Genomic DNA, 26,258 nt, shown 5'->3' on the forward strand with positions numbered 1-26,258 from the left:
AAAAGTAACCCTAGTATTTTATATATTTTCAATATAATTTCGAATGCACGCAACCTCTCATAATGAATATTTACTTTATTTAAAAAGACGATTGATCCAAATAAGAAAAGATTTATTCTCTTTTACAAGATTTATTTTATCATGTATTTAACATTTTAATATTTGATTATTAATTTTGTTATTTTCTATTTCAGCATGACCGTTTTCATACAATAAATTGTATTAGTAACTATGCTGGTTTTGTCTCTTGTGGGAAGTAGCAGGTTTCGTACGTCTGTACGCAAAGATCTGGTAAACGGCCAGCCAAATGCCGTTGTACCGAAACAATGAAAACGGTAAGAAGTCCAGTCAGCCAGTCAAAGCCAGTGACAGTTACTGTATGTGTTGAATGTGAATAAAATTCTACACGTGACTATAGTTGTAATCAGTGTTAACAAAAGTGAAAATGGCACCTAAAAAGACTAGGTATGAATTATTGTCGGGCAGATTGCCTATGGCAGTTGAAGTGATAACCGCAGAGTTAGCCAGAGTGATGCAGGTAGTTTCAGACACTGCAGACATTAATGTTAATCTCGCCAAGGAATGCATCCTTGTCCATGATGCGAACCTAAATCTGGAACGTACCATGAGCGGTCTTCAGCAGCTGGATGTGTTAATCCAAGATGATATTAACCTAAAGGATTTTTATAGTGACGTTATCATGGCACGAAAGAACTATAGCGAGTTAAAACTTACATTAAGTGCTATTGATGAGCTAAGAGCGATAAACAATGAGGTCTTAGTTCTTGGTGACGATCTTGCAGCTCACAAAAACAGTTTGCAGCAACGTTGCATGCAAATAGTGAAAGTTATTAAAGGTGATTATATACCTTTACCAACTAAAATTATTAGTGATTTAACTAAACTGATGGAGACGCTGGCAAAGGCTAAGCAAGAGCCTGTTACGCCAGTCTCAGGTGCCTCGGTAGATCCTATGCTGCCGTCATTTGGCGCCCAATCGCTTGCTGCCAGTCCAATGTTTTCGTCTCATGGGTACATGCCACGCCTTGACGAAAAACTCCTTCCCAGCTTTGATGGGCAAGAATCTTCTTATGCGCAATTTAAGGAGAATTTCCAGAAGCTTACTACTGGATATGAGCCCAGCTACCTGCAGATGGTGTTAAGTTGTGAACGAGTTATGAAGGATAAACCGCTGAGGCTGCAGTTGCAACAGATTGCCACGCACGCAGCGCAGTGGACATATTTGGACCAGTTATTCAAATCCAGAACTAGACAGATGTTGTGTATATTCAACAGCTGGGACAAGAAAGGTAAATTGTCCGAGAGCGGCCAGATTGTTAGCGCTCTTGCTGAGTTCTCAGGTGCCATCAACCAGCTCGAGCAGATGACCAAGGCTGATGGTAATGATGCAGTTTCTACAAGCCAATGGCTCACAGTTTTATTGTTGGAGATGTTATCCAAGAAACTGCCAAAAGAGTTTCAGGATAAGCTCGACCTTGCACTTGGGTCAATGGACGTTCCCGACGTGCCTAAGCTGCTGGATATACTAGAACAGCAGCGTGGAGCCTTATTGATGCGTACCAGTCATGGCTTGGACACGCCGTCCAAGAGGAAAGGTAATCCTGCCGCAGCCGCGGCCGCCGTAGGTAAACCTGGTACACCTAGCAAGTTCAAGAAGAAGCTGTCCTGTCCATCAGACGGCTGCAGTGGAGATCATTTTTTGTTTAAATGTTCGAAGTTTACAAACATGTCTGTTCCAGAACGGAAAGATTTTGTGATGAAAATCGGCGGGTGCCTTTTATGTCTTAATAAAGGGCACCGCGCCTCAGAGTGTCCGCGGACTGAGAAGATGGGAGGCTGCAGGATCAAAAATTGTGGACAGAAACATAACTCCCTCCTCCATGAGTCCGTCGCCCAGGTTTCAGCTGTGTATGAAGCGCCGTTTTTGGGTGAGAATAATTACATGTTGATGCTCCAGAAGTTGGACGCCCTGGATGTCTACAAGAGGAAGGTGCCTGTGTCTGGGATGTGGGACACAGGTGCCAACCTCACCATGGTTACACAGTCTATTGCCAAGAAGTTGCAGTTGCCTTCTACTGGACGTGTAGCTACCATTTCAATGGCTGATGGCAAGGTTCAGTCATGCCCAACAGTTAAACTCTGCCTGGTTGACCGTAACAAGAACAAGCATGTTATGGAAGCGGCTGTTGTGCACACAATTGGACATACAGATGGGCTGCGCAGCATGGACCCAGCCGCCGCAGCTGCTCTGTTTGATATGAGGCCACAAGATTTTTCATTGGTCAATGGACCACTTGATATTCTCCTCGGGCATGTAACGCCCACGACGTTCCCAGCGGCGGATAAACTCATCGGCGAGTCAAGATTATACCGCAGCATTTTTGGTACAGGTTTCCTTGTTGTTTCAGCCGATGGAAAGCCTGTTAGCAAGCCAGTTGTTTGTAAAGTTACTAAGTTGGAAGTTGCAGCTATGGACTTCCTATCGAGTGAGGCTTTAGGCGTGCAGCCGCCGCGGCTGTGCAGTGGATGCACGGGCTGTAGGCATTGCCTGGCACTTGCCACAGGCAAGTCAGCCGTTGATCAGCGAAAACAGGATCTGATAAAGGAAGGTTTAACATTGGATCTTGTGAAGAAAGAGTGGACGGCAGCTTATCCATATCGGCTGCCAACCCATACGCTGCCGAACAATTCGCGGCAGGCGTATAATATAGCGCTTCGTGATCGCCGGCGCATGTTAAAAAACGGCGAATATGACTTGTTCGTGAAGGTGTTCAAGGAGGCGGTGTCCCGTGGGGTGTATGTCAAAGCCACGCCACAAGACTTAGCATATGAAGGGCCAATATACTTTAATTCATTAGTGACGGCCTTCAAGGATAGTATTTCTACCCCCTTGAGAATCTGCGCCAATTCTAGCTTGACCTGCAATGGCACAAGTTTAAACCATATTATGATGGACGGCCCACCACCTACCTACACTTTGTTTCACAATCTTATCCGGTTCAGAAGTTACAAGTGTGCCTGCTTGTGTGATGTCTGTAAATTTTACAATTCTTTGGCGGCCACGTATGAAGATTCGCAGCTGAAGAGAGTGTGGTTTGCAGAGGATGAACATGCCAACCCCGAAGTTTACTTGACCAAAAAAGTTAACTTTGGGGAGAAATTGGCAGGCGATTTCGCCGTCACAGCCCTGAGATTGACAGCACAGATTTTTGGAGGGCGCAGCCGCCAAGATGTTCATGATGTTTATGGATCTGAATACGTCAAGGGAGCAGAGGTAGTTGCGAAGCAGGACCTGTGGAGAAGTGAGCAACAACCTACCAGTTCCAAGTTTGTACTGCATCAGGATGCTCCAGCTATCAAGCTGGAGCAGTGTACCTACATTGATGACCATACCGGCGGTCATAATAGCAAGCCAGAAGCCGTCAAAACGGTCGAAGAGCTGAAGGAAATGATTGAACCTGGCAACTTCAGCTTTAAATCAGTTATTTATTCTGGAGATGATGTTGATCCTGTTAAGGTACTGGGCATACAATGGGCCCCCAGAGAAGATGTTCTTACTATACCTGCTCGGGTGAATCATGGCGCCAAGATAAAGGGCCGAAAATTGCTGGAGGACCTAGATCTGTTAGATTTATGGAGAGCCATGCCAGAATGTGTAACGAAGAGAGAGATTTGGCGGGTTGTACAGCAATTAAATGACCCCCTTGGCCTCCTATGCCCACTACTCCTGAAGTCCAAGCTTATACTTCGGGAGGTTTGCATTAGTGGCGTATCATGGGATGAACATGTGCCTGCCAAGCTGAGAGATGATTTTGTGGACAGTTTAGCCGACAGGGCTAAGCTTGCAGATGTGCCATTTCAACGTTCTTTAGTTCCTGATGAGCCATTGGGGCTCCCAACCATCATTGGGTTTTCTGATGCTTCAAGTTCAGCCTACGCAGCCATCATATACCTACGTTGGCCAACGGCCAGAGGCTTCGAAGTGATCTTATGTAGTGGCAAGAGTCGTGTGGCTCCTGTTAAGATTGAGTCTATTCCAAGACTTGAGTTATTGTCATGTCTATTAATGGCAAGATTGGCGGATGCAATTGTCCGAGCCCTGCCCTTTGCAGTAGCAGGCAAGATGTTTTTTAGCGACAGCACTTGCGCTATATCGCAAATTGTGTCTGAATCAGTGATGTTAAATATATTTAACAGTCATCGTGTGAGTGAGATCCAACAGCTGACCAGCCCAGAGGATTGGCGCTGGCTTCCAACAGATCAGAACATTGCAGATCTTGCCACCAGAGGTGCCTGTACCATTCAAGATGTTTCACCAGGATCCAGGTATCAGGATGGGCCTGAATGGCTGCGCCTGGAGCAGGACCAGTGGCCTGTAAAGACGGCGGGTGAAGTAAATCACCCTATCCCAGAGGCTGAGATGAATCAGCGTATGGTCCGATTGAAATGTATGGCCGTCCAGGTAGTTGATACTGATTTCTGGAGAACTTTAGCACGACGTACCTACAGGCAGGCACGTAAAACTATGCAGGCGGTGATCAGAGCTGCCAACTGTTTTAAGTTGTTGCTTGTTAAGAAACGAGTTCCGGCCAGGCAAGAGCCGATGAATGTTGCGGTTCCAGCTGGACAAGAGCCACTAGTTGATTCCAAGTTTTATAGCAATCACACTTTTTCAATTACCTTCCTAGATGTGGTGTGTGATTTATTCCTGGCATCATACAACCAGGAGAAGGAGATGGTTATGGAGGCTGAAGGTAGATATGATAGCCTTCAACCTTATTATCACAAGACTGAGGTGTATTGGCCTATCGTTGGTAATAATGGCTATTATCCTGTTCGTAAATTCAGAGTCCTCAAGATGCGTTCCCGTGGAGATGAGGCCTTGGAGGCAGCAGCCGAGGGGAAGAGAAAGTTGTTCAAGGATTCCCCTGGCCTTATTTTGATTGATCGTCACAATAACTTGGCCAGACTATTCCTACAGCAGGCCCACGATGAACTTGGCCATGCCGGTCATAGAAAGACTTTGGTACAGAGTCGCAGGAATGCTTGGATATCACGTGGCCGCCAGGAAGCTATGAAGGTTGTCAAGTCATGTTCCAGTTGTTGTTTAGAGTATGCACGTCGTTCAGCCCCAACTATGGCACACGTCCTGCCTGACAGGTTACAATCTTCAGTTCCCTTCTTTCATGTCCATCTGGACCTTGCTGGCCCGATGGAAGTTACAAGGCCTGGGGTCCGCACCAGAAAGAATCCAGCCAAGTACAAGGTTTGGTTGCTAATTGTTTGTTGTCGTTTTACACAAGCAGTGTTTATTGATGTTCTGCTGGATTACAGTACTGAGGCTGTCATTATTGGCCTCAGAAAGCTTCAAGCATTCTACAACATGCCCAGAGTCATGACTACTGATCGCGGCACCAACTTTTTGGGCTCGAAAAGAATACTTGATGAAGTTATGAAGAAATCTGATGTGAGTTTTGAGTGGCACCTTGTACCGACTGGCGCTCATTCGTATGTTGGAAGTGTTGAGCGCCAGGTCGCCATGGTCAAGCGTGTCCTCAATAAGAAGTTGTGTGGAGCTGTTGTCAATCACAACGAGTTGTTGCTGCTGACTGCTGAAACTGCTAGAGTTTTAAACTCTAAACCCTTGAGCTATGCTACACAAGGGGATGATGTTAATACATGGAGAATCATTTCTCCTGCTGATTTGTTGGGTGGCAGAGCTAACGACGGGATTTGCTCGTTCGAGACCGGTTGCAGAGATCGTATTACACGCCGTTTAAGCCATCTGGATGAGCTGCCAAGACAGTTCCATGAAGTCTACAAGCAGCAGCTGCTGCCTGAGCTATTGCGCACGGTAAAGTGGAGGCGCAATCAAGTTCCGCTGAGCGTTGGAGATGTCGTTCTTGTCGACGGGTGCACCAACTTGGTTAAGAAGTTTCGCCTCGGCAGAGTTCAAGACGTACGAGGCGGTGGCCGTACAGTTGTAGCCCGTTTCAAATTGTCCGATGATGTTGAAGCCACGGATAACGAGATTTCTTCAAGACGATTGTTGAAAGTAAACCTACCCCAAGATGATTCCCAAGACGATTAAGTATTTTTATTAGTATCGTTCTTATCGCGTATTTTTTTAAACTTTCAACAAATTGCATATTTTTTTTAAATTCATAATTGACGCAAATTTCCTTACAATTTCGTTTAAAATTATAAATGAGCTCAGAATTTTATTTCCAACGCACAAAACTAAAGTTTTCTATTCGAATACATAAGTTTTCTTTACGGATTCATTTAATCGGGACCTGGGATTTTTTCGCGTAAAAAATCTTAGGTACGTATTTTTTTTAATTTTTGATGCAAAGCATTATTGTCGTTTCTTGTTTAACAGACGTGAAATATGATATATATAGATAAGAATATAAATGAAACACATTTGAACATTTTAAAAATATCTTTTTATATTACATGCATTACAAAATAATTTAATATTGACTATATTAAGATTAATATATTTTAATTTCGTTCTGAAGATTACCTAAAAAACAAAAAAGCAGTAATTTTATGAACATAGCAGATGCACTTTGATTCGTTTGATTAATTCGAAGGATAAAGCCCAATAGTCATGCGATCCAGGGTGTTCCAGCTCTGTTTCCTCGGCCGAACAACCTAGATCGCATGGAAACTAAAGCTTAAAAATATCTGATGATTCAAAAAAGATTCTTTCATGATATCTTTGATTTCTTCTTTATTTCAGGATTTTAATTTTGGAACATTTTTCATTCTTTTATTTTCAGAAGTGTTCGTGAATTGAGCCCCGCGCCAGGAATCCTGTTCACGGTTACACAAAAAAGAAACAAAACATAACCATTAACAGGACTCGTCGCACGTGGCATTATTATAATTGTAGTGCATCAGTTTGATCTGCTAGCTTTCGAGGTTCAGGTTAAACTGAGGCCCCAATTGCTCTTAATTTTAAGGAGACTGTATAAATAAGTACATGGAAAAGCTTATTATCTTTTCAGCCAAAGAGAAATTGCCAAATAAACACTTTTTGAGACTTTTCTTTTACTTTGAGCTTAATTTAAAATTCGCATATGCAAAAATGCAATTTTACTTTCATTTTGATGTTTTATTGATGAATTAATACAGTTCTTTTATATGTTCTTAGATATAAGGATATTTTATTTTGATGATATGTTTAGATTAAGGATAATTTTACTTTATTTGATTATTCTGTTTATCTAGATTTAAGAATTGTTTCTTGTCTATCTTTTACATAAAGATTTGATCGAAGAAAGATTTACGTATGCATTTTCACTTTTCTTAGCAAAAATATTTGTTTGAAAAGAAGTTTTTTAAGTAATTATTCTTCTTTTATTTGAAAGTTTGAATTAATTATTTGATGATTAATGCAGAATATGTTTAGCATTAAGTTTATTTAATATTAAGAATATTATTATTATCATTATTATTGATTAGGTACTTAATTAAAGTTTGGGTACTTATTGAAATTATTATTATGTATTGCATTACATGGTCTAACAAATTCAAATAATCATTTGTTTATTTCGAAAAAATTGTGAGGCCATGAGAATAAGTGTTATGAGTGAGTAGTGAATGTGTAAGCTTTCAATGAAGAATGTTTTACTTCCTATTCCTTTATTCCTACATTTTTGTGGAATTGTGTCATTTTGTGTTAGTGCGAGTATTCGTGAATATTACTACTAGCAAACTTGAGGCCAAAGGGCCAAAATTTAAAACTCTTGTAATTTATGTGGTTTTGAATTGTGACTTTTGTGGACATTGTCTGCACACAAAGTTGAAAAGTTGAATAGTGTGGTGTTCGATTCCCCACTTTCAGGCGGGTGTGTATCGGAAGTATATTAGTGTGAAGCGTTTGTGAACTCGAACCTTTATCCTTTTGTTTTCCTTATCATTAATGTCAGTTTGGAAAGCGGTGAAATTCAAATGTTCATAACTGAACGCGGCATTCCAAACAATGCTTGCGCATGGATAATAAACAAAGCCAGCGCAGCCATCTTTGATCTTTCTTTCAAAATGTGCGGATATTATGCGTGATGAAAAACCATGAATAGTCAGAATTGTGGTGTTGTCCGTACTGAAAAATACCTTTGATTGCTTCCCGGCTTTACAGGAACAAAAACTTCGGTAAGAATTCTTTCTTTAAGCATTTTTAATGGAATGGAATGAATTTTAAAAGACGGCAAATTAATCTTTCATTTTTACTTAAATTAGACCAAGTAATTAATTTATTTTTGTATCAGAATATTTTAATCGTAGTCTATAATGATTTTGTTTATGAATTACAAACTCGTATTTAATTTTTGATTAATTTTAAGCATAAAAAGTAACCCTAGTATTTCATATATTTTCAATATAATTTCGAATGCACGCAACCTCTCATAATGAATATTTACTTTATTTAAAACGACGATTGATCCAAATAAGAAAAGATTTATTCTCTTTTACAAGATTTATTTTATCATGTATTTAACATTTTAATATTTGATTATTAATTTTGTTATTTTCTATTTCAGCATGACCGTTTTCATACAATAAATTGTATTAGTAACTATGCTGGTTTTGTCTCTTGTGGGAAGTAGCAGGTTTCGTACGTCTGTACGCAAAGATCTGGTAAACGGCCAGCCAAATGCCGTTGTACCGAAACAGGTTAGGTGATTGCCCCACAGGGTTAGGTAATTGGCCCCGCAGGGTTAGAGCCCCCCGCAAGGGGTAAGAAATAGGAGAAAAGCTTCTGTGAAAAATATAAAGAAATAAGGCGCGATGTTACGAAAGGGATTATACCCAAACTTTTTAGTTCTACTTTTTGGGCTAATCAAATCATTATCTATAACAAGTATTTAACTATATCCAAAAACTGGAGGTTGATAGCTGTCCTCTAAAGTGATAGGGATGAAATTTCTTATTTTCTCAATTTACCATTAATATCTACATTAAACTAGTTTTCCATGAAATAGATAGATTTTTAAAAACTGATTACTTGGGCTTACAAATAAACTGTTTCAGTATTTTGGGTCGAAAAGGATTGTTTTGAAAGCATTTTTGATAGATATATGGCCAAATACTTGTAATGTTATGATCGAACATATAAATTACTTACAGACTTTATTAAGCGAAAATAATTCAATGCTTTCCCAGGGATACAGTAATGGGATAATTGATCTAAAGTTCTTTCAAACTTGCACAATGATTCATATGACAACTATATGCTTCTCTATGTTCTACCCCTATTAAAGGAAGCCTGCAAGAAATACCACGCGTTAACTGCTGAAAGACTGCCACAAGTAGACCAAATACCCCAAATTTTAAGCCTTCAGCTTCTATAACAAAAAAGTTCTAGGCATTTTACAATGACATTTTATGTACAATGAAAATTTTGAAAGAATTGCAATGCTCATGTTGAAAACTTTGAAATTAAACTACGTGGCCTAGAAACAAAAGTATAAGCTTTTTTTTGTCATAAATTTAGGTTTCCAGTAACTAATTATATTTTTACAATAAAAATACCCATTTTTATAGTCAAAATCATTTAAAAAATTAAGTTTAACTTTCGTTGTACCGAGTGTACTGTAGCCAATCAGAAGGCTGAATCAGCTTAACAACCAATCACAGCTGAGCTAATATTATTTTCCCCCTTTGTTTCCGCTATGATTTTCGTTTAAAAATGCAATTTAAATCGAATGTTTTTCATAGATTTTGAATATGAAATGTGGTGTTTTTATTGTAAATTGTAATCAGTTACCCGCAATCTAAGTTACTGACAAAGATAAGGTTATAATTTTGTGTCTAGGCGACGTAATTTACTATTGTTTTTTCTTTTATGAGCATTGGAAATCTTTCAAAATTTCATTGTTCATATAATGCTATTTTGAAATGCCTAGAACTTTTTTGTTATTGAAGCTGAAGGCTTTAAATTTGGGGTGTTGGGTCTACTTGTGGCAGTCTTTCAGCAGTTAAAGCGTGGTATTTCTTGCAGGCGTCCTTTAAAAAAATTGAAGTTTTTAAGAGTTTTAAAGTTATACCTTTTATGATCTACTGCAAACAATTCATAGCATTATATTACAGGTTAATACTTACTTCTGATTTTCCAAATTTAATAAAGATCACAGTTGCTAAAATTAATCTGGTTTTACAGATTATTTGGCTAGCACTCTAAAATTGAACCAAATGTCCATTGTTCCAACCCTATATCCATGAATATTTCTATATTTCAATAACAAGAAAATTTTTTGGACGTATAAACTTTATGGTAGCGATTATAGAGTTGCTATGCTTTCTAATTCGTACCTAGCAAAGTTTGAAACCAAGGGAAATTCTAACATCATGCATAAATTAACGAAAAGAGCTTACCCATACGGACAGGCGGGCACACCCTAATTATAGAAAAGCTTTGCTTTTAAAAAGAACAGTAAACTTTTACAAGGTTTTTGACTTTATATCTTGTTCCCCCCCCCCCCCCAAAAAAAAAAGAAATTAATTTTTAAAGCTAGATTTTAATAAAAGGGGGTCGACTAACCCCACTCCCCCCCGAAAAAATTAATTTTACTTTTAAAAAAATCTAAAATACGAAAAATTAGGTTGATCAAACCTCTTGGGGATAGGGGCGAATTTGTCTGAAGCTAAAGAAGACGGAAGATACTGGACCGAATTAGATGTGGTTTAATATACCTTTTAAGCTTTAAGTATACCTTAGGATGGTTTTAGGATATTTTCTTAATATAACCTCCTCCCTCCCCAGGAGGCAAGAGGAGTATCAGCTAGTAAAGAAGTAAAGTATTTAGATAATTTTTAATTGCTTTGCATCTAATTTATTGTTACTTAGTATTGGTATAAGTAAAAACTGGCGGATATGAAGACACACCATAACTCATCCATTTGTAAATTCCCAAAGTATAAAGGTTAACACACTCAAATGTATGGTCTCAGTTCAGTTTTGTCCATCATTCATATAGGATCTGGGATAAGGCTCTAAGGGTATGTATCATTAAGAGTGTTTATTTAGGCTGCTTGTAAGTATAAATTTTTATACCCCCCCCCCCCCTCTACAAAATAATGACCATGGCCGCAGCGCTCGGCCCCCTAGCCATAAAACCTAACCTAACCTAAAAATTGTAAATAAAAATTAGCGACCCCAAGTGGGGTGGAGGGGGGGGGGTTTCTAATTATAATAAATTCCTAATATGATAACTTCATTACATTTTTAAATAGTTACAATAGTTAGACTAATTACATGAAAGTCTGCATCTTATATCAATCTAAAGAATACTTTATATATTTTACAAGCATACATACATTAAGACCTACGAAAAAGTATTTTTTAGGGTTTACTGTACAGCCCTTATTTCTTAATTATGTATCATCAAAAGTAGTTTATGTTCTTGTTCTCTATACAATGTTACACAAGACAAAGATTAAAAATCTAATTTTAAGAATATATCAACTGAGATTTTTAAGGCCAAAGTTTCTAAAACGCTCTTGAGAAATTTTTTTGTTTCTTTTAATGGATATGTAATGTACTTATTATTTCGTTTTACTCCACAAAAAAATATAACTTTTTTTATGGCAAAAAATACAACACATTTAAGTGGTTATTTGCGAATTTCAGGCTGTTTTAATCTTTTATTTTGTTCCTCACAATTTGAAAGCAATGGGATTAATTATAACAGTTACTCTTACCACTTTTTGAATAGTCAATCATTCAGAAAATGGCTTATTATGCTTTTCAGAATAGAAAATCATTATTTGATATTTTATTTTAGTGATATCTTTTTTTTATTTTTGTTATTAGAATTAGGATAATGAAACAATCACAGTTTTCTTACTATATTCCTACCTTTTTATTTGGTTGTTTTATCTAATATAATTTTGCTTGAAACGTTGAAAAGTTTTTCAAAATATCATTAACCTACAAAGACTCAAAAAAATATGTGAAAAAAATACTTTGAACTTAAAACCTTATTTTTTTTATTACACTATTGCATAAAGTTTCTCCTGGTGACAAAAAAAGGTATTTTTACCCCCGTTTTGCTCAGTCTTTTTTTTCAAAACTGTAGCTCTAAAAATCTCCGTTGTTAATTAAGGTAAAATTTCAATTTTATAGTATTTTGTGGAAATGTATATAGAACAAGGACATCAACTTTTGATGATATATTAGGAAATATGGGCTGTACGTACACACTTATAGGGCTCAGTAATTTTTGTCATAAATACACTTGTCATAAAAACATTTGTCATAAAGGTACACATGTCATAAACATATTTGTCATAAAGGTACATTTGTCATAAAGGTACATTAGTCATAATGGTACATTTGTCATAAATTACATTTGTCATGAAATCATTTGTCATAAAGGTACATTTGTCATAAATTACATTTGTCATGGGTACCAGTATCAAACTTTGGGTACCAATATAGAACTTTAGGTACTAGAATAAATTTTGGGTACCAGTATAAAACTTTGGGTACCAGTATAAATCTTTGGATACCCGAATAAAACTTTGGGTACCATTATAAATCGTACCAATTTAAAACTTTGGGTACCAGTATAAAACTTTGGGTACACGAATAAAATTTCGGGTACCAGTATAAGTATAAAACTTTGTGTACCATTATAAAACTTTGGGTACCAGTATAGAACTTTGGGATTTCATGTATTTTCTGTTGTGCTGGGAGGGTTCTACATCTTGGACAATCGGTATCCGGCTCAGGAGGATATCAAGTAATTTATGACAAGGTACCTTTATGACAAATATGATTTATGACAAATGTTATTCTTGACAAATTTACTTTTATGACAAATGTACCTTTATGACAAATGTACCTTTATGACAAACGTACCTTTATGACAAACGTACTTTATGACAAATGTTTTCATGACAAGTATACTTTTATGACTTATGTTTTATGACAAATGTATCAAGTGCATTTATGACAAAAATTACTGAGCCTTTTAAAAATACTTTTGTGGGTCTAACTGTATATTAACTTGAACATGTTTAAAAATCCTCAAGTTGTCAGACAAAAACCATTTAGATGAGGGTGTTGGCTTTATTTATCCTCCTACTCGAGTTTGGGACCTCTCATTCCAAGACTGATGTTTACCAGCCAAGGCCAAATAATCTTGTAAGAACAGGTAATTTTTAAAAATCAATTGTTTTAACTGCTAGAAAACTGCGATTTTTTTTTGGTATAATACTCCCAAAAACATTGAAGAAAATGAAATATAGGTGATTGATTTTTATCAATGGTAAGTGGGATAGATTAAGCAATACATTTGTTCCATTAAAAATACACTGTTTATAAAAATACACAAAGTTTCATACAATACAATGCACAAAAGAAGGTGTCTTAACTTTTATTTTTATAGCTAGTCGGTGTTTTTAGTAAGTAGTAGATGTAAAATTTTCCATAGAATTTAGATATGCAATTGTTTTTTTTTAGACCTCTTATTTTCTAAGTAATCTAAGTTTTTAAAAAAATAATAAAGTCAGTTTTAAGATACTAAAACGCAACAAAGAAAGAAGAAAATTGCCATTACAAACAAAAATAGTAAGATCTTTAATTTGACCTTACTTTTTGAATTCTGTCTGGTAATTATAGAAAAAATCTATTTTTTTAAACCTCGGTTTAATCAAAACTTCGAACGCAAATATATTCTATCACAGGCATGAAAAAATGAGTTCATCTATACTTTTAGAATCAGAAAAATATTACAAATTAATTGTAAGCAAAATTGAAAAAAAGAAAAATAAATAACAAAAATGGCCTAAAATATTATGTTGTACAGGCAACACTTATTTCGTCCCCTCTTTACCTCCTTTCTCATTTTTACCCCGAAACAATAATTTAAGATGGTTGCCTGTATAATATGATATGATATTTTCATATAATTTCTATTATTGTAGTTTATTTAATATTTTGTAAACTTTTTATTTTAATTTTGCTTAGAATGGATTTGTAATATTTTTCTCATTCTAAAAGTATATAAAACACCTATTTCTTAAGCCTGTGTAATTATATATTCAAGTTCAAAGTTTTAATTCTTGTGAGTTGAAAAAAATAGATTTTTTCAATAATTACTCAACAGAATTTAAAAAGTAAGGTGTCAAATTTAAGATCTTACTATTTTTGTTTATAATGGCAATTTTCTTCTTTTTTGTTGTTGCATTTTAGTACCTTAAAACTGACTTAATTTTTTTTAAAACTTAAATTACTTTAAAAATAATAGGTCTACAAAAAAACTATTGTGTATCTAAATTCTATGGAAAATTTTACATCTACTACTTACTAAAAACACCGACTAGCTATAAAAATAAAAGTTAAGACGCCTTCTTTAGAAAAGTTCTAGAAAAAAGAGTTATGTTTTTGTATAATAGCTATGTATCGCATTGTATTACTGAAAGATTCTTGCAGATGTTTAAAAAAATAATTAATATTAAAACCCGTTTTGTTTGCCTGAAGGGGCTTGAAGGCCCAGGTTAATGAAACTGGTATTAGGTTTATGATTTTTATTTTAATATTGAAGGAAAACTGTTTGTAATACAATGCCATACATGATTTTTCAGCATGGCTGAGAACCGGTTCTAATCCAGCTGATAATAATTGGTTTCAAGGAAATATACTTGAAATGTAATTAACATTTATCTAGGGCTAAATTTGGAATTAAGAAATTTTACAAAAATAAATATTAAACCAAAGGATACTTTGATAAATCACCCAGCTAACTTGTTTTTCTTTTTTAGGTTGGGACTTCTCATTGGCTGCAAATCCCCCCAAAACTCCAGATGATTGTGCACATTATTTTTATGCATGCACTGACTTTCAAGCTCCAGGTAAGTATCCATATAAAAAAGTAACAGGATCTTTAACTGTTTGTCTGTATGTATGTACAAAAATATCTTGCTAACTCCTAGGCTGATATGATTCTCCTTTACAATGTAGCTTATCAAAGGGCATGGGCATGTTTTTAACTATTTTGGGGGAGGGTACAACCAACCTCCCAAGAGAAATCGCCAAAAAAATAAAAAAATATAAAAAAACGCTAGTCGGCATCAGGTTATCAAATCATGTTTTACAGGCCTTTAGAGTGTAACTGCTAGTAATCTAAAAAAATATTTATTTTCCAATATATAAAGATCTCCTTTTTAAATAAAGTTAAGAGACAACTCGTAGCTGGGAATTGTCATTAATAAAAGTATTTTTATTTTTCAGGATGGCCAGAAAACAGATTCATATGCCAGAAACTTTTTGATTATTGTGAACAGGAATAGTTTTTTAAAAGAACAATCTATAATACAAAGTAGAACGATGTCTGTCTGTCCGTCTGTCCGACTGAAGCTTAAGATCTCAGTAACCGCTGAACCGATTGGACTCTACTTTTCAGGGATTATACCTACTGGTCCTGTGATGGTTTTAAGCTATTATCTTGTGGGGTGGGAAACTCCCAACCTCCCAAAAAACAAAAAAAATCCCCCCCCCCAATTTTTTATTAAAGAAGATTTCCTTGGTCCTTTTTTTTTGCAGATTTCCTTGGTCCTTTTACGAATTTCACCTTCATTTTTCTTATCACCTCTTGGGGCAAAGCCCCTAGAGGCTAGGGACGAAGCCGCTAGTTTTTAATATAAAGTAAATAGATTGTATATATGATACCCTACTACTTTTTTAAAAGAACCTGCCTTGAACAATTTTTAATATAAAATAAAAAGACTTATATAATAACATACTTTTTTAAAAAATAGCCTTGAGTCTTACCCCCCCCCCCTCCCTTTCTAAATGGTTGGGATAAATTTTAGATAAGGGGGGGTTTCCCATTTTACCCCCCCCCCCTGGACGTCCTTGAATGGCTGTAATGTAATTTTCAGGGTTTTTTTCATTGGTAGTGGGAACGTTTTTGGAATGAGGTAATAACAAAATATTTTTGGGGGGGAGGGGAGGATACCAGACACATCTCACATTTCTCTGAAGGCTATGGGTCAAGCTGTTAGTTGAATATATTTTAGTTTATCTATACTGACACACTTTATACATTAACTATATCAAAAAAAAACTATCCCTTAGTATATTGAGTCTGGTGCAACAAAAAAGAAACCCTTCCTAGTCTTAGACAAAAGTAAGCACTTTATTATTCATATTTTCAACAATTATATTTTGATATTTTATAATTCACTTTGTCTGTCCGTCCGTCAGTCAGTCCAAAACGTTATGGGGGAAACATGATTTTTTCGGCTCCTATTCTAGATAGACAGCTGACATTTTTAGTGAAGATTACCATTATTTATGCCCATAAAATATATTACATAGTTTTGTTCATCTGTCTGTTATTTGGGGTGCTAGATAGAATCCTAGATTTTAACATTTTCGTTATTTTCTCACCTTTTTCTCAAGATAGATGGCTGAAATTTTCAGGAATTAATCAATTTTTTTTATTCTACATAGTTTCATAAGATGCTATGCACATATCTTATTAAGATTTGTCTATAAATTGGGGTGCTAGATCGATTTCTAGATTTTTAGGTTTTTGTAATTTCTCTATTCCTATTCAGGATTGGCGGCTGAAATTATCAGGGATTGAATATGCTCATAATTACATTTTTACATCAAGTTTCATTAAGATTTGTCTATTAATTGCGGTGCTAGATCGATTCCTAGGTTTTTAAGTTTTCATGATTTTAAATGTTTTGTAATTTCAATATTTTATAAAGTTTAATGTTTATTGTATGACATTGAATTTTTCCCGATATCCCTTCATCATTTTTGAGCTTCGCTACTTATAGGCGTTGTCATCCTTGTTTCTTAATACAAAGTATTTGTTGTAAAATATAACATATTTAGACTACACTACTACAATATCAGCAAACTCTTCAATAATCTTCACAAATGCAACAGGTAATCAGATTTCCAGTATGGCGTTGAAACTGATTAAAATCCGCTGGATTAGAGCCGGTACTCAGCCATACTAAAAAATCATGTAAATCCTTGTATTATATATAATTTTCCATAAATATTAAAATTATAATCATTTTAATATTTGCGGAAAGCTGTCTATAATACAATTTGATAAATAACTATTGTTCATCTCATTATTTTCGTTAATTTAGACATGTTAGAATGAAGCTAGTAAAAGTGGCTGACTCAGATTTTGACGTCAAAAAAACTTAACCAATGAGAGGCCAGTATACAATGTAATTGACCAATGATAAAATTATAGTGGTCTCTCATTGGTTAATTTTTTGACGTCATAATCAGAGTCAGCCACTTTTACTAGCTTTGTTAGAATTGTCTTATTGATTTCAAACTTTGCATGCTGATTCCTATAAAAGTTAGACATGATTAAGAAATAATAATCATTATCAAAAAGTCCGTTTGCCTATATAACCTATGTTACTTTTTAACTTTTTTAACAAAACTTTAGTATGTGCTGTATCATTTCACAGTAATCTGTATTTAAGCAGTTTTGCGACACATTTATTTACAATTTTGACTTATACATTTATATTCTGCCTTTTCATTTCTGACACTCTAAAAGTGTTTGTTACTGAGCATAAGTTAAACTTGTTATACTTTAATTACAGGAGAAATAATTACATCACCTACAACAACCTCCCCTTCTACTACTATAACAAATACAACTACCACTCTGAGTACAACTACAACATCTACTACAACATCTACTACAACAACTACAACATCTACTACAACATCTACTACAACAACTACAACATCTACTACAAAAACTACAACATCTACTACAACAACTACAACATCTACTACAACATCTACTACAACTACTACAACATCTACTACAACATCTACTACAACATCTACTACAACTACTACAACAACTACTACAACATCTACTACAACAACTACAACATCTACTACAACATCTACTACAACTACTACAACATCTACTACAACATCTACTACAACATCTACTACAACTACTACAACATCTACTACAACATCTACTACAACATCTACTACAACATCTACTACAACATCTACTACAACATCTACTACAACATCTACTACAACTACTACAACATCTACTACAACATCTACTACAACATCTACTACAACTACTACAACATCTACTACAACATCTACTACAACTACTACAACATCTACTACAACATCTACTACAACTACTACAACATCTACTACAACATCTACTACAACTACTACAACATCTACTACAACATCTACTACAACATCTACTACAACATCTACTACAACAACTACAACAACAACTACAACATCTACTACAACAACTACAACAACAACTACAACATCTACTACAACATCTACTACAACTACTACAACATCTACTACAACATCTACTACAACTACTACAACATCTACTACAACTACAACAACATCTACTACAACATCTACTACAACAACTACAACAACAACTACAACATATACTACAACAACAACTACAACATCTACTACAACAACTACAATATCTACAACAACAATAACTCCACTATCAAGTTGTCCAAGTAAGTGATATTAATTTTTTTTCTAATTTTCATAACAAATTATTTTCCTTTTTATTAACAACTAAGGGAACCTAGATATTTTAATGAAATCAATAATAATAAAATTACTTTTTTAGGTGGTTGGATAAGAAATCCAGATGCAGGTAATAATATTTGAATATCAGCCTGACAACGCGTCATAACTAAAGATGTTTAAAATGGATTCAGGTTAGGTGACATATATAGTTAGATTAGGGGGAATGTCTTGGCCTAAAAACATGCACAACTCATTACCATTAACAGTTGGGACTTCTCAGATAAAGGTTGTGCTTCTTAACATAATATCAACTGGTGGGGGTTAGAGTATTGCAACCCATTACAAGAGTTTGATGCCCTTGATCTCTGTATATGATCATTTTCAATCAAATAAGAATCCCAACCCAATTAAATAGGTAAAACTGACTACAATCATTTTCAGATGATCTAATAAATGGCCCCGAATGATAGAGTATATTTGTAGGACTTTGTTATGCAATAATTGAGCAAGGCTTGACATGGGATGAAGCTAGGAGTGCTTGCAGGTTATTATTTTTTTTCTATACTTCACAGGTCTTTAAAAGTATTTTTGTTATGTTTTTAATCCACAAAAATATAGAGGTCTAATTGATTAATACATCATTTTTTTCTTAAAAATTCCCCATTAGCATAAGTAATAGCTAATAATTAAACCCATGAATGTAGCATAACATGTAGCCCATTTGCTTTTCATCGTGTTTAAACCTATGGAGAAACCATGACATTCATAGATATGTTTTAATTAACTTAGCATTAGAGTTTGAGCTTTCAATATAAACATTTACAGGAATAATTTAGCTTAATCTACAAATTGGTTTGAAAACTTCCCTGAAAAGGCAATCCAGACATAAGTTTTCTACAAATATCCTTTTACTTGGTACTATTATTCATTAACTCTTGACAAAATATAACAAAAAAAATAATTTTCCAACGAAGTTGATTCTTTTAATACAATTTAAGTTTTTAAAGGAATTTATTGAACAAAATAACTTTATATGTAGCCGACAGCTTAGTTCGCCAACCAATAGAACTAAAATTTAAAGATCAAAAATGAATATGGAATATCCAATTACCAAAAAAAAACACAGGATGTGCACAACACACAAAAATGCAAAAAAATTTATGTTTGTAGGTTTCAAGTAAATAACTATTCCGTGTTTTTTAAACCTTTTGATTCGGTTCTATTAATGAGACATATACTGCTATGCAGCTGGCTGCATTTAAAGTTATTTTGTTATTAAAAGCTTTCTTGTACTTGAGCTTCTCATTATATTACATGAAGAAATCAGGACGAAGGAGCTGATTTTTCACCTTAAGTAAAATTCACTTAAAATACAGAATCGGTGGAATTTTGACATTTTGAATATCTTCTTTTATAGCCTGCTGAATGTCGGAAAATGTTCTTTGTTCTACTTGACCACAACAAACACCATCATACATGTATAGACCAAGATCATTTTAAAGACCGGTCATTTTTTGTAACGTATACTGTAAAGAAGTAAGACACACTATAATTTACTATGTCTGTATGTCCTTAATTCTGTTACACTCAGGTGTGGGGGGGAAAGGATATTTACTGCTATCAAAATTAGATGTCTGATTTTTCTTGTCAAAATTCTTATTATGAAGCAGAGTTAATAATATATTATCTTTTAAAGTCTGTCTTCATTTAAGCAGCTTTTTATCCGTTATTGTCTGTATGTCTAATTTCACCTATCTTTGTGCTTTTGGAACTATTTTCAAATTTTGTGTAGGTAATGGTAACAAAATTAATTTTTTTGTCATTCTAAGGGATTTTTACATTTATAGATGAAAGGACAAAGATTTTTCAACTGTTTTGGATTATTTCAAAATTTAAATCACCTCACCCCCCTCCCCCTATCACACACTACAATACAACTATTTGATTTATTAGGTTTTCTGCAGTCTAGATCTTGTTCTGGTGAGTGGTGGCACAATAGTTGCGGGGTTTGGATTGGACTAAAAGATACTGTGGGAGATAATCAAAATTATGAATGGTCTGCTAAGTTTCCAGGTAAATAAATGAACAATGGGGAAAAAAATTAATAATGTTTATAAATGTAATCCACTTTTAATATCTACTTAAAATTTTATTTCATTTAGTTATAATTTTCTTTTTCAAATTCAAGTTCAAGCTTTAATTATCTTGCAAGTAGTACAGCTACTCAATGTAAATGTTTGTCAACAAGACATGAGAACACTCTGTTCTATTTAAGTTACCTATACAAATTGGTTGCCTGGAGAACCTAATTCGAATGTGGAAAGATGTGGAGCCCAACAAGTTAGAAATTTTATTTATGTTTGTCGATAAACTGTCAGTCATTTTGTCTATCTGATATGATGTTTTTTTTCTCTCTCTAAGAAACTTGATTATTTGGAGTTTAATCTTTAATGCCTTACATATTACAGGCATTGCTAGAAATGATAAGTTTATTTTTTAACCTTACTTGATAAGAGTAATTAAACTACAAACTCTACAATCTGTAAATCTTAGCTAAATTTTTATTATTTCACTGTACATCAATTTTACAAGATTATATGAGAAAATAAGCTGATGGTTATCAATCAAATTCAAGAAGAGCCTGTTTCATGTTTGCATTATTTGGCTACTCTATTTGAAAATAACAATTTTAAAGATAAGAAATTTATATACCTTTTCAAAACAAAATTAACTATTTGAGATTAGATATATTTGTTGACATGTTTAGACACTTTAAAAATCAAAATTCAATAAAATGAGAGAATACGGTTATTTAATTTTGTATATCAATATTATGTATAATGTGGAGCATGAAAAGGAAATGAAGTAGCAGTTTTCATCGTATTTTCACAGTAGCTTTTCTCTTTGCAGGGGGCTCTAACCTAAATCTAAATCATAAACATTTACCTAACCTAAAATAACCTATCAAAAGTGAAAATATGACAAAACCCGCTACTTTGTTTTCTTTACATGATCTGTATTTTTTTTAGACTTTAAGCCCTTATAAATGGTGGGACGCCCAATGTTCGCAAATAAGACCTGCACTGTGTGTTAAAAACGGTAATAAAAGATCAAGGATGCCAACATCCATAATAAATAACAAAGTATAATATATTGGAAATAATCACAAAACCTTTACATGTTTAATATTGATAAATAATATTTCTTAAGCATTTCTCACAAACCCACAGACATATTAAATCATTTATATTCTGGATCCAAATTGGTATAAGAATCTTCACTAGAAAAATATCAGTTGTCCAGCTTGAAAATCGCATATTCAAAATAGCTTTACAGAATAACATACAGACAGACACTTGGAGCAGCTTTGGAGAATATATTAAAAGTAGGTTAACTATAAAGATAATTGAAATATACCTTTATTGGATGATTTTTGAGTTAAGTCCAAAAAGTCTAATTTGTTTAGGTAAAAGTCACAAATTCAAACAAATTATTGCTAGCATAAGTTACAAGAATATAGTTCAACACTTAAATGTTTTATTATCATAAGTAGCACACAGTTGGGCATCACTTAAATATAGTCGCAATACTATTTTTTTTTGTAAAAATAGGCCAGATTTTTAAGTTGCATATATAAGATGAGTATGATTTTCTAGTCTTGATATTTTTTAAACTAATATATTGGAAATAATCACAAAACCTTTACATGTTTAATATTGATAAATAATATTTCTTAAGCATTTCTCACAAACCCACAGACATATTAAATCATTTATATTCTGGATCCAAATTGGTATAAGAATCTTCACTAGAAAAATATCAGTTGTCCAGCTTGAAAATCGCATATTCAAAATAGCTTTACAGAATAACATACAGACAGACACTTGGAGCAGCTTTGGAGAATATATTAAAAGTAGGTTAACTATAAAGATAATTGAAATATACCTTTATTGGATGATTTTTGAGTTAAGTCCAAAAAGTCTAATTTGTTTAGGTAAAAGTCACAAATTCAAACAAATTATTGCTAGCATAAGTTACAAGAATATAGTTCAACACTTAAATGTTTTATTATCATAAGTAGCACACAGTTGGGCATCACTTAAATATAGTCGCAATACTATTTTTTTTTGTAAAAATAGGCCAGATTTTTAAGTTGCATATATAAGATGAGTATGATTTTCTAGTCTTGATATTTTTTAAACTGCATGCTAGAACATAAAAATATGTTAAATATATGTCATATAAATAAAGTTTAAACCTTTGAACAGGAAAAAATATGTGGCTCATTAAATTCAAGTTCAAATGCATTTACTCTTTTTTTTAGATTTAGATTTCTTATCTTCAGATTTCTAAAAAAGTAGTACATCTTATTTTTTCATATCTTGCTAAAAAAACAATATTCAAAAATAATGCTATAATATAAGATATGTCTGTTTAAGCTGTTTAAATTAGAAAGGAACCACACTCAATTAGTTATCATGTATACATGTAATTGTTTAAGGTCAAAAAAAATTTTAGTGGTTATTATAAGTTAAATTTTTTAGTTCAAGTCATATTTTTTATTTGAAATAAAAAAGTACCTAATAGAAGACCCTTAGTAAATTAAAAGTACCATTATTCACAATTTGGTGAAAAACAGCAATTGCAATTCAACCAAGACACAAGTCATAAGACAGATAATTGGGTTTTAAAAATCCTTGAAATCTATATTATTTGTTTCAGAAAATCCATGTCTCGAAGGATGGTCTTACTATTCTCCAACAGGTATACCTACTCTGTCAGTAAATTCAAAAGAATGAAAGTTATTTTAATATGATTTAATAAAAAACAGGTTTCTGCTTTAACACTGTAAATGATGCATTGAGCTGGGATGACTCCAAAGAAGCATGCGCTTCTTTAGCCTATGGTTCAAGTCTTGCCAAAATAACAACAGAGGAAGAAAACAATTTTGTAATAGGTTAGTATTTTAATAATAAAGTAGCAAAGCACAAAGATAATTAAGAATAATATGAAAGAAACATAAAAATGTATCAATTGATGTTCTATAGTTAAATACTTGACTTGAATTGAGCCAAGAAAATCATGATTCCCCAGACAGACATTATTTATATTTAAATAGATCTCATGAAAAAAGTTGATGAGAGTGTGAACTTGGGATTTTGGATGGGAGCTAATGACATAGAAAGAGAGGGAATCTATGTCTGGCTTGATGGATCTGAAGGTAAATTTACCAAATTATATATAAAAAATATATACTTGTTTTATTGGTTCTAAGCTATTTAACTTAATGTTAAATCACCCTGATAACTAAAATACTCCTGATATTAAGGTCTTAATGCGAGCTAAGTAAAAAATAAAAAATATATATTTTTATGTTTCAAATAAAGGATTAAAAAATTAAAGTTGATTTCTTTCAGTTACATTTACAGCTTGGAAGACGGGTGAACCAAATAATATTTATAATGAAGACTGTATCTCCGTAAGACTCTTTTTTTTATTAGTTGTTTTGAAAATATCTATCAAAATTTAATTTTATAGATTTTTTAGGATTTAAAAAATAATTGTTTCGAATTTTTCATTTATATTTACAGTGGTGGAAAGGAGCTGGCTATGGGTGGAATGATCAAGGTTGTGAAACAAAAAATGGAATGTCAGCTGTATGTAAGATGCCAGGTAAAGTATATTAAAACCAATAATCACAGTGAAAAGTAGATATTTCATAACAAACTGAAATGTACACAAGACAGAAAACTTGGGTTGAAATCTTTAAGATTCATTTTATTTGTTTCAGCAAAATTATGTCCTGAAGGATGGTCTTATCATTCTCCAACAGGTATACCCTCTTTCAGTAAATTCAAAAATTCAAAATATTTTAATATGATTTAATGCATTTTATTAAATATCAGGTTCCTGCTTTATCAGTGTAAATGATACATTGAGCTGGGATGAATCCAAAGAAGCATGTGCTTCTTTAGCTTATGGTTCAAGTCTTGCCAAAATAACAACAGAGGAAGAAAACAATTTTGTTATAGGTTAATATTTACTGATACATATCATTAGAGAATGTGGAAAAAGAATTAATTCTTAAAACATTAAATTATATTTAGATCTCATGAAAAAAGTTGATAAAGATGTTTATGGATTTTGGATGGGAGCTAATGACATAGAAACAGAGAGTTCCTTTGCTTGGCTGGATGGCTCTGAAGGTTAAGTTTTACTAATTATTGCCAATAAAAATTAAAAACACGAGAAATTTTTTTTTCTATTCATTTATCCTTCATCTTTCTTATGTAGTATATTTTCTTTTTTTTGTCCAAAAGATCTTCTTTTTTTTTGGGGGGGGGGGGGGAAGTTAATGAAGCCAAAAACACCCAACTTTTCTTTTTTTTCTCAGTATTAATGTTTAAAATATAGGGCTATATTATTATAGGATACTAGGGGAAGGGTAGTTTATAGCCTCCACCCCAACACCTCTTTCCAATCTTCAAAGCTCAGCTAAATATTAAACATAAACAAAAAGCAAATCATAGACCAAACATTATCATTTCAGTTACATTTTCTTCTTGGAATACTGGTCAACCAAATAATTTACGTGGAACTGAAGACTGTGCTCATGTAAGACAAATTATTTTTAACACTACATTGATATAACCTAAATTTTATAGATTTTCAAAACTAATAAAAAACTGGTTTGAATGTTACACAAAATTATTGATTTACTATATTTAGTGGTTGAAAAATCAAAACTGGCAGTGGGATGATTCACAGTGTTCTTTGAGGATGCCAGCTGTATGTAAGAAGCCAGGTATATTTTCTTTACAAACACAAAGTAACATTTATTATAAGATTTTTTGCCTCAGAAAAGCTGTAGACAGGTACACCGGGTACCAGAAGTACTCCCGATTTCAATGGCTCTATGAATCACAATTTTAAAAAAATCATTCAGTAACTATCAGTATATGTAATATATTCAAATATATTGCAATTACTCCTTGATCTGTGGTATTAAGGAAAGTCAAGAAAGTATCAATATATGCCTCACTTATATTTCCAATTAAGTCTTGAATGTATCTTGATATTATTTGGAGCCTCCAGGAGTGGGGCTAAAAACATTCTAAAAATACAAACCTGTTTTTATTTTAAGGTGTATCAACTTTAACTACTACTACAACAACAACTACAACTTCAACTACTACTACAACAACAACTACAACTACAACTACAACTACAACTACAACTACAACTACAACTACAACTACAATTACAACTGCAAGTAAGACATTTAATGTTATTTACAATATCGGTTGAATTTAATCTTATTAATATCAATTAAAACAGCATAAACAACCATAGATTTTATAGTTTAAGTAAGAATTTTTATTTGATTTTTGTTTGAGAGAAATCCACCTAATAAGGAGCCTTTAAGTTACAAGACACAAGACAGATTATTGGGGTTGAAAATTCTTAAAATCTATTTTATTTATTTCAGCACAATTATGTCCTGAAGGATGGTCTTATTATCCTGCAACAGGTATAGTTGTATCTCCTATGAATAATATCATCAAATAAAACTATTTTATTTGAATTCAAGTACATACCCTTAATATATTTTAACCAAATCAGGTTCTTGCTTCACAACTTTAAGTAAACGACAGAATTGGGAAGAAGCTAATACAGAATG

At 33.5% G+C, this 26,258-nt stretch overlaps 2 protein-coding genes and 3 long non-coding RNA genes across 5 annotated transcripts; all 5 read left to right on the top strand.

The window, feature by feature from the left end:
- Positions 1-445: 445 nt before the first annotated feature.
- LOC145334470 (uncharacterized) lies at positions 446-6,112 on the top strand. Its single transcript, XM_080179934.1, has one exon. The coding sequence runs from the start codon at positions 446-448 to the stop codon at positions 6,110-6,112; it is 5,667 nt and encodes a 1,888-aa protein (XP_080036060.1).
- A 6,977-nt stretch (positions 6,113-13,089) lies between these two features.
- LOC145334126 (uncharacterized) lies at positions 13,090-15,321 on the top strand. Its single transcript, XR_013884724.1, has 3 exons — positions 13,090-13,190; positions 14,800-14,889; positions 15,269-15,321. It is a non-coding gene; the product is annotated as an uncharacterized LOC145334126 (long non-coding RNA).
- Positions 15,322-18,390: 3,069 nt separating this feature from the next.
- Positions 18,391-19,121, top strand: LOC145334242 (uncharacterized). The gene is made up of 3 exons (XR_013884777.1): positions 18,391-18,561; positions 18,678-18,704; positions 19,061-19,121. It is a non-coding gene; the product is annotated as an uncharacterized LOC145334242 (long non-coding RNA).
- A 1,440-nt stretch (positions 19,122-20,561) lies between these two features.
- Positions 20,562-21,676, top strand: LOC145334702 (uncharacterized). Its single transcript, XR_013884914.1, has 3 exons — positions 20,562-20,650; positions 20,853-20,917; positions 21,607-21,676. It is a non-coding gene; the product is annotated as an uncharacterized LOC145334702 (long non-coding RNA).
- Positions 21,677-22,743: 1,067 nt separating this feature from the next.
- LOC145334471 (C-type mannose receptor 2-like) lies at positions 22,744-26,146 on the top strand. Its single transcript, XM_080179935.1, has 13 exons — positions 22,744-22,747; positions 23,300-23,341; positions 23,409-23,534; positions 23,697-23,798; positions 23,995-24,056; positions 24,169-24,250; positions 24,369-24,410; positions 24,484-24,609; positions 24,685-24,783; positions 25,128-25,192; positions 25,307-25,382; positions 25,722-25,850; positions 26,067-26,146. The coding sequence occupies exons 1-13, from the start codon at positions 22,744-22,746 to the stop codon at positions 26,144-26,146; spliced, it is 1,035 nt and encodes a 344-aa protein (XP_080036061.1).
- The last annotated feature ends 112 nt before the right edge of the window (positions 26,147-26,258 follow it).

The sequence above is a fragment of the Acartia tonsa genome, chromosome 12 (genome assembly GCF_053477335.1).
Source record: "Acartia tonsa isolate MP-2025a chromosome 12, ASM5347733v1, whole genome shotgun sequence".
NCBI classification, from domain to species: domain Eukaryota; kingdom Metazoa; phylum Arthropoda; class Copepoda; order Calanoida; family Acartiidae; genus Acartia; species Acartia tonsa.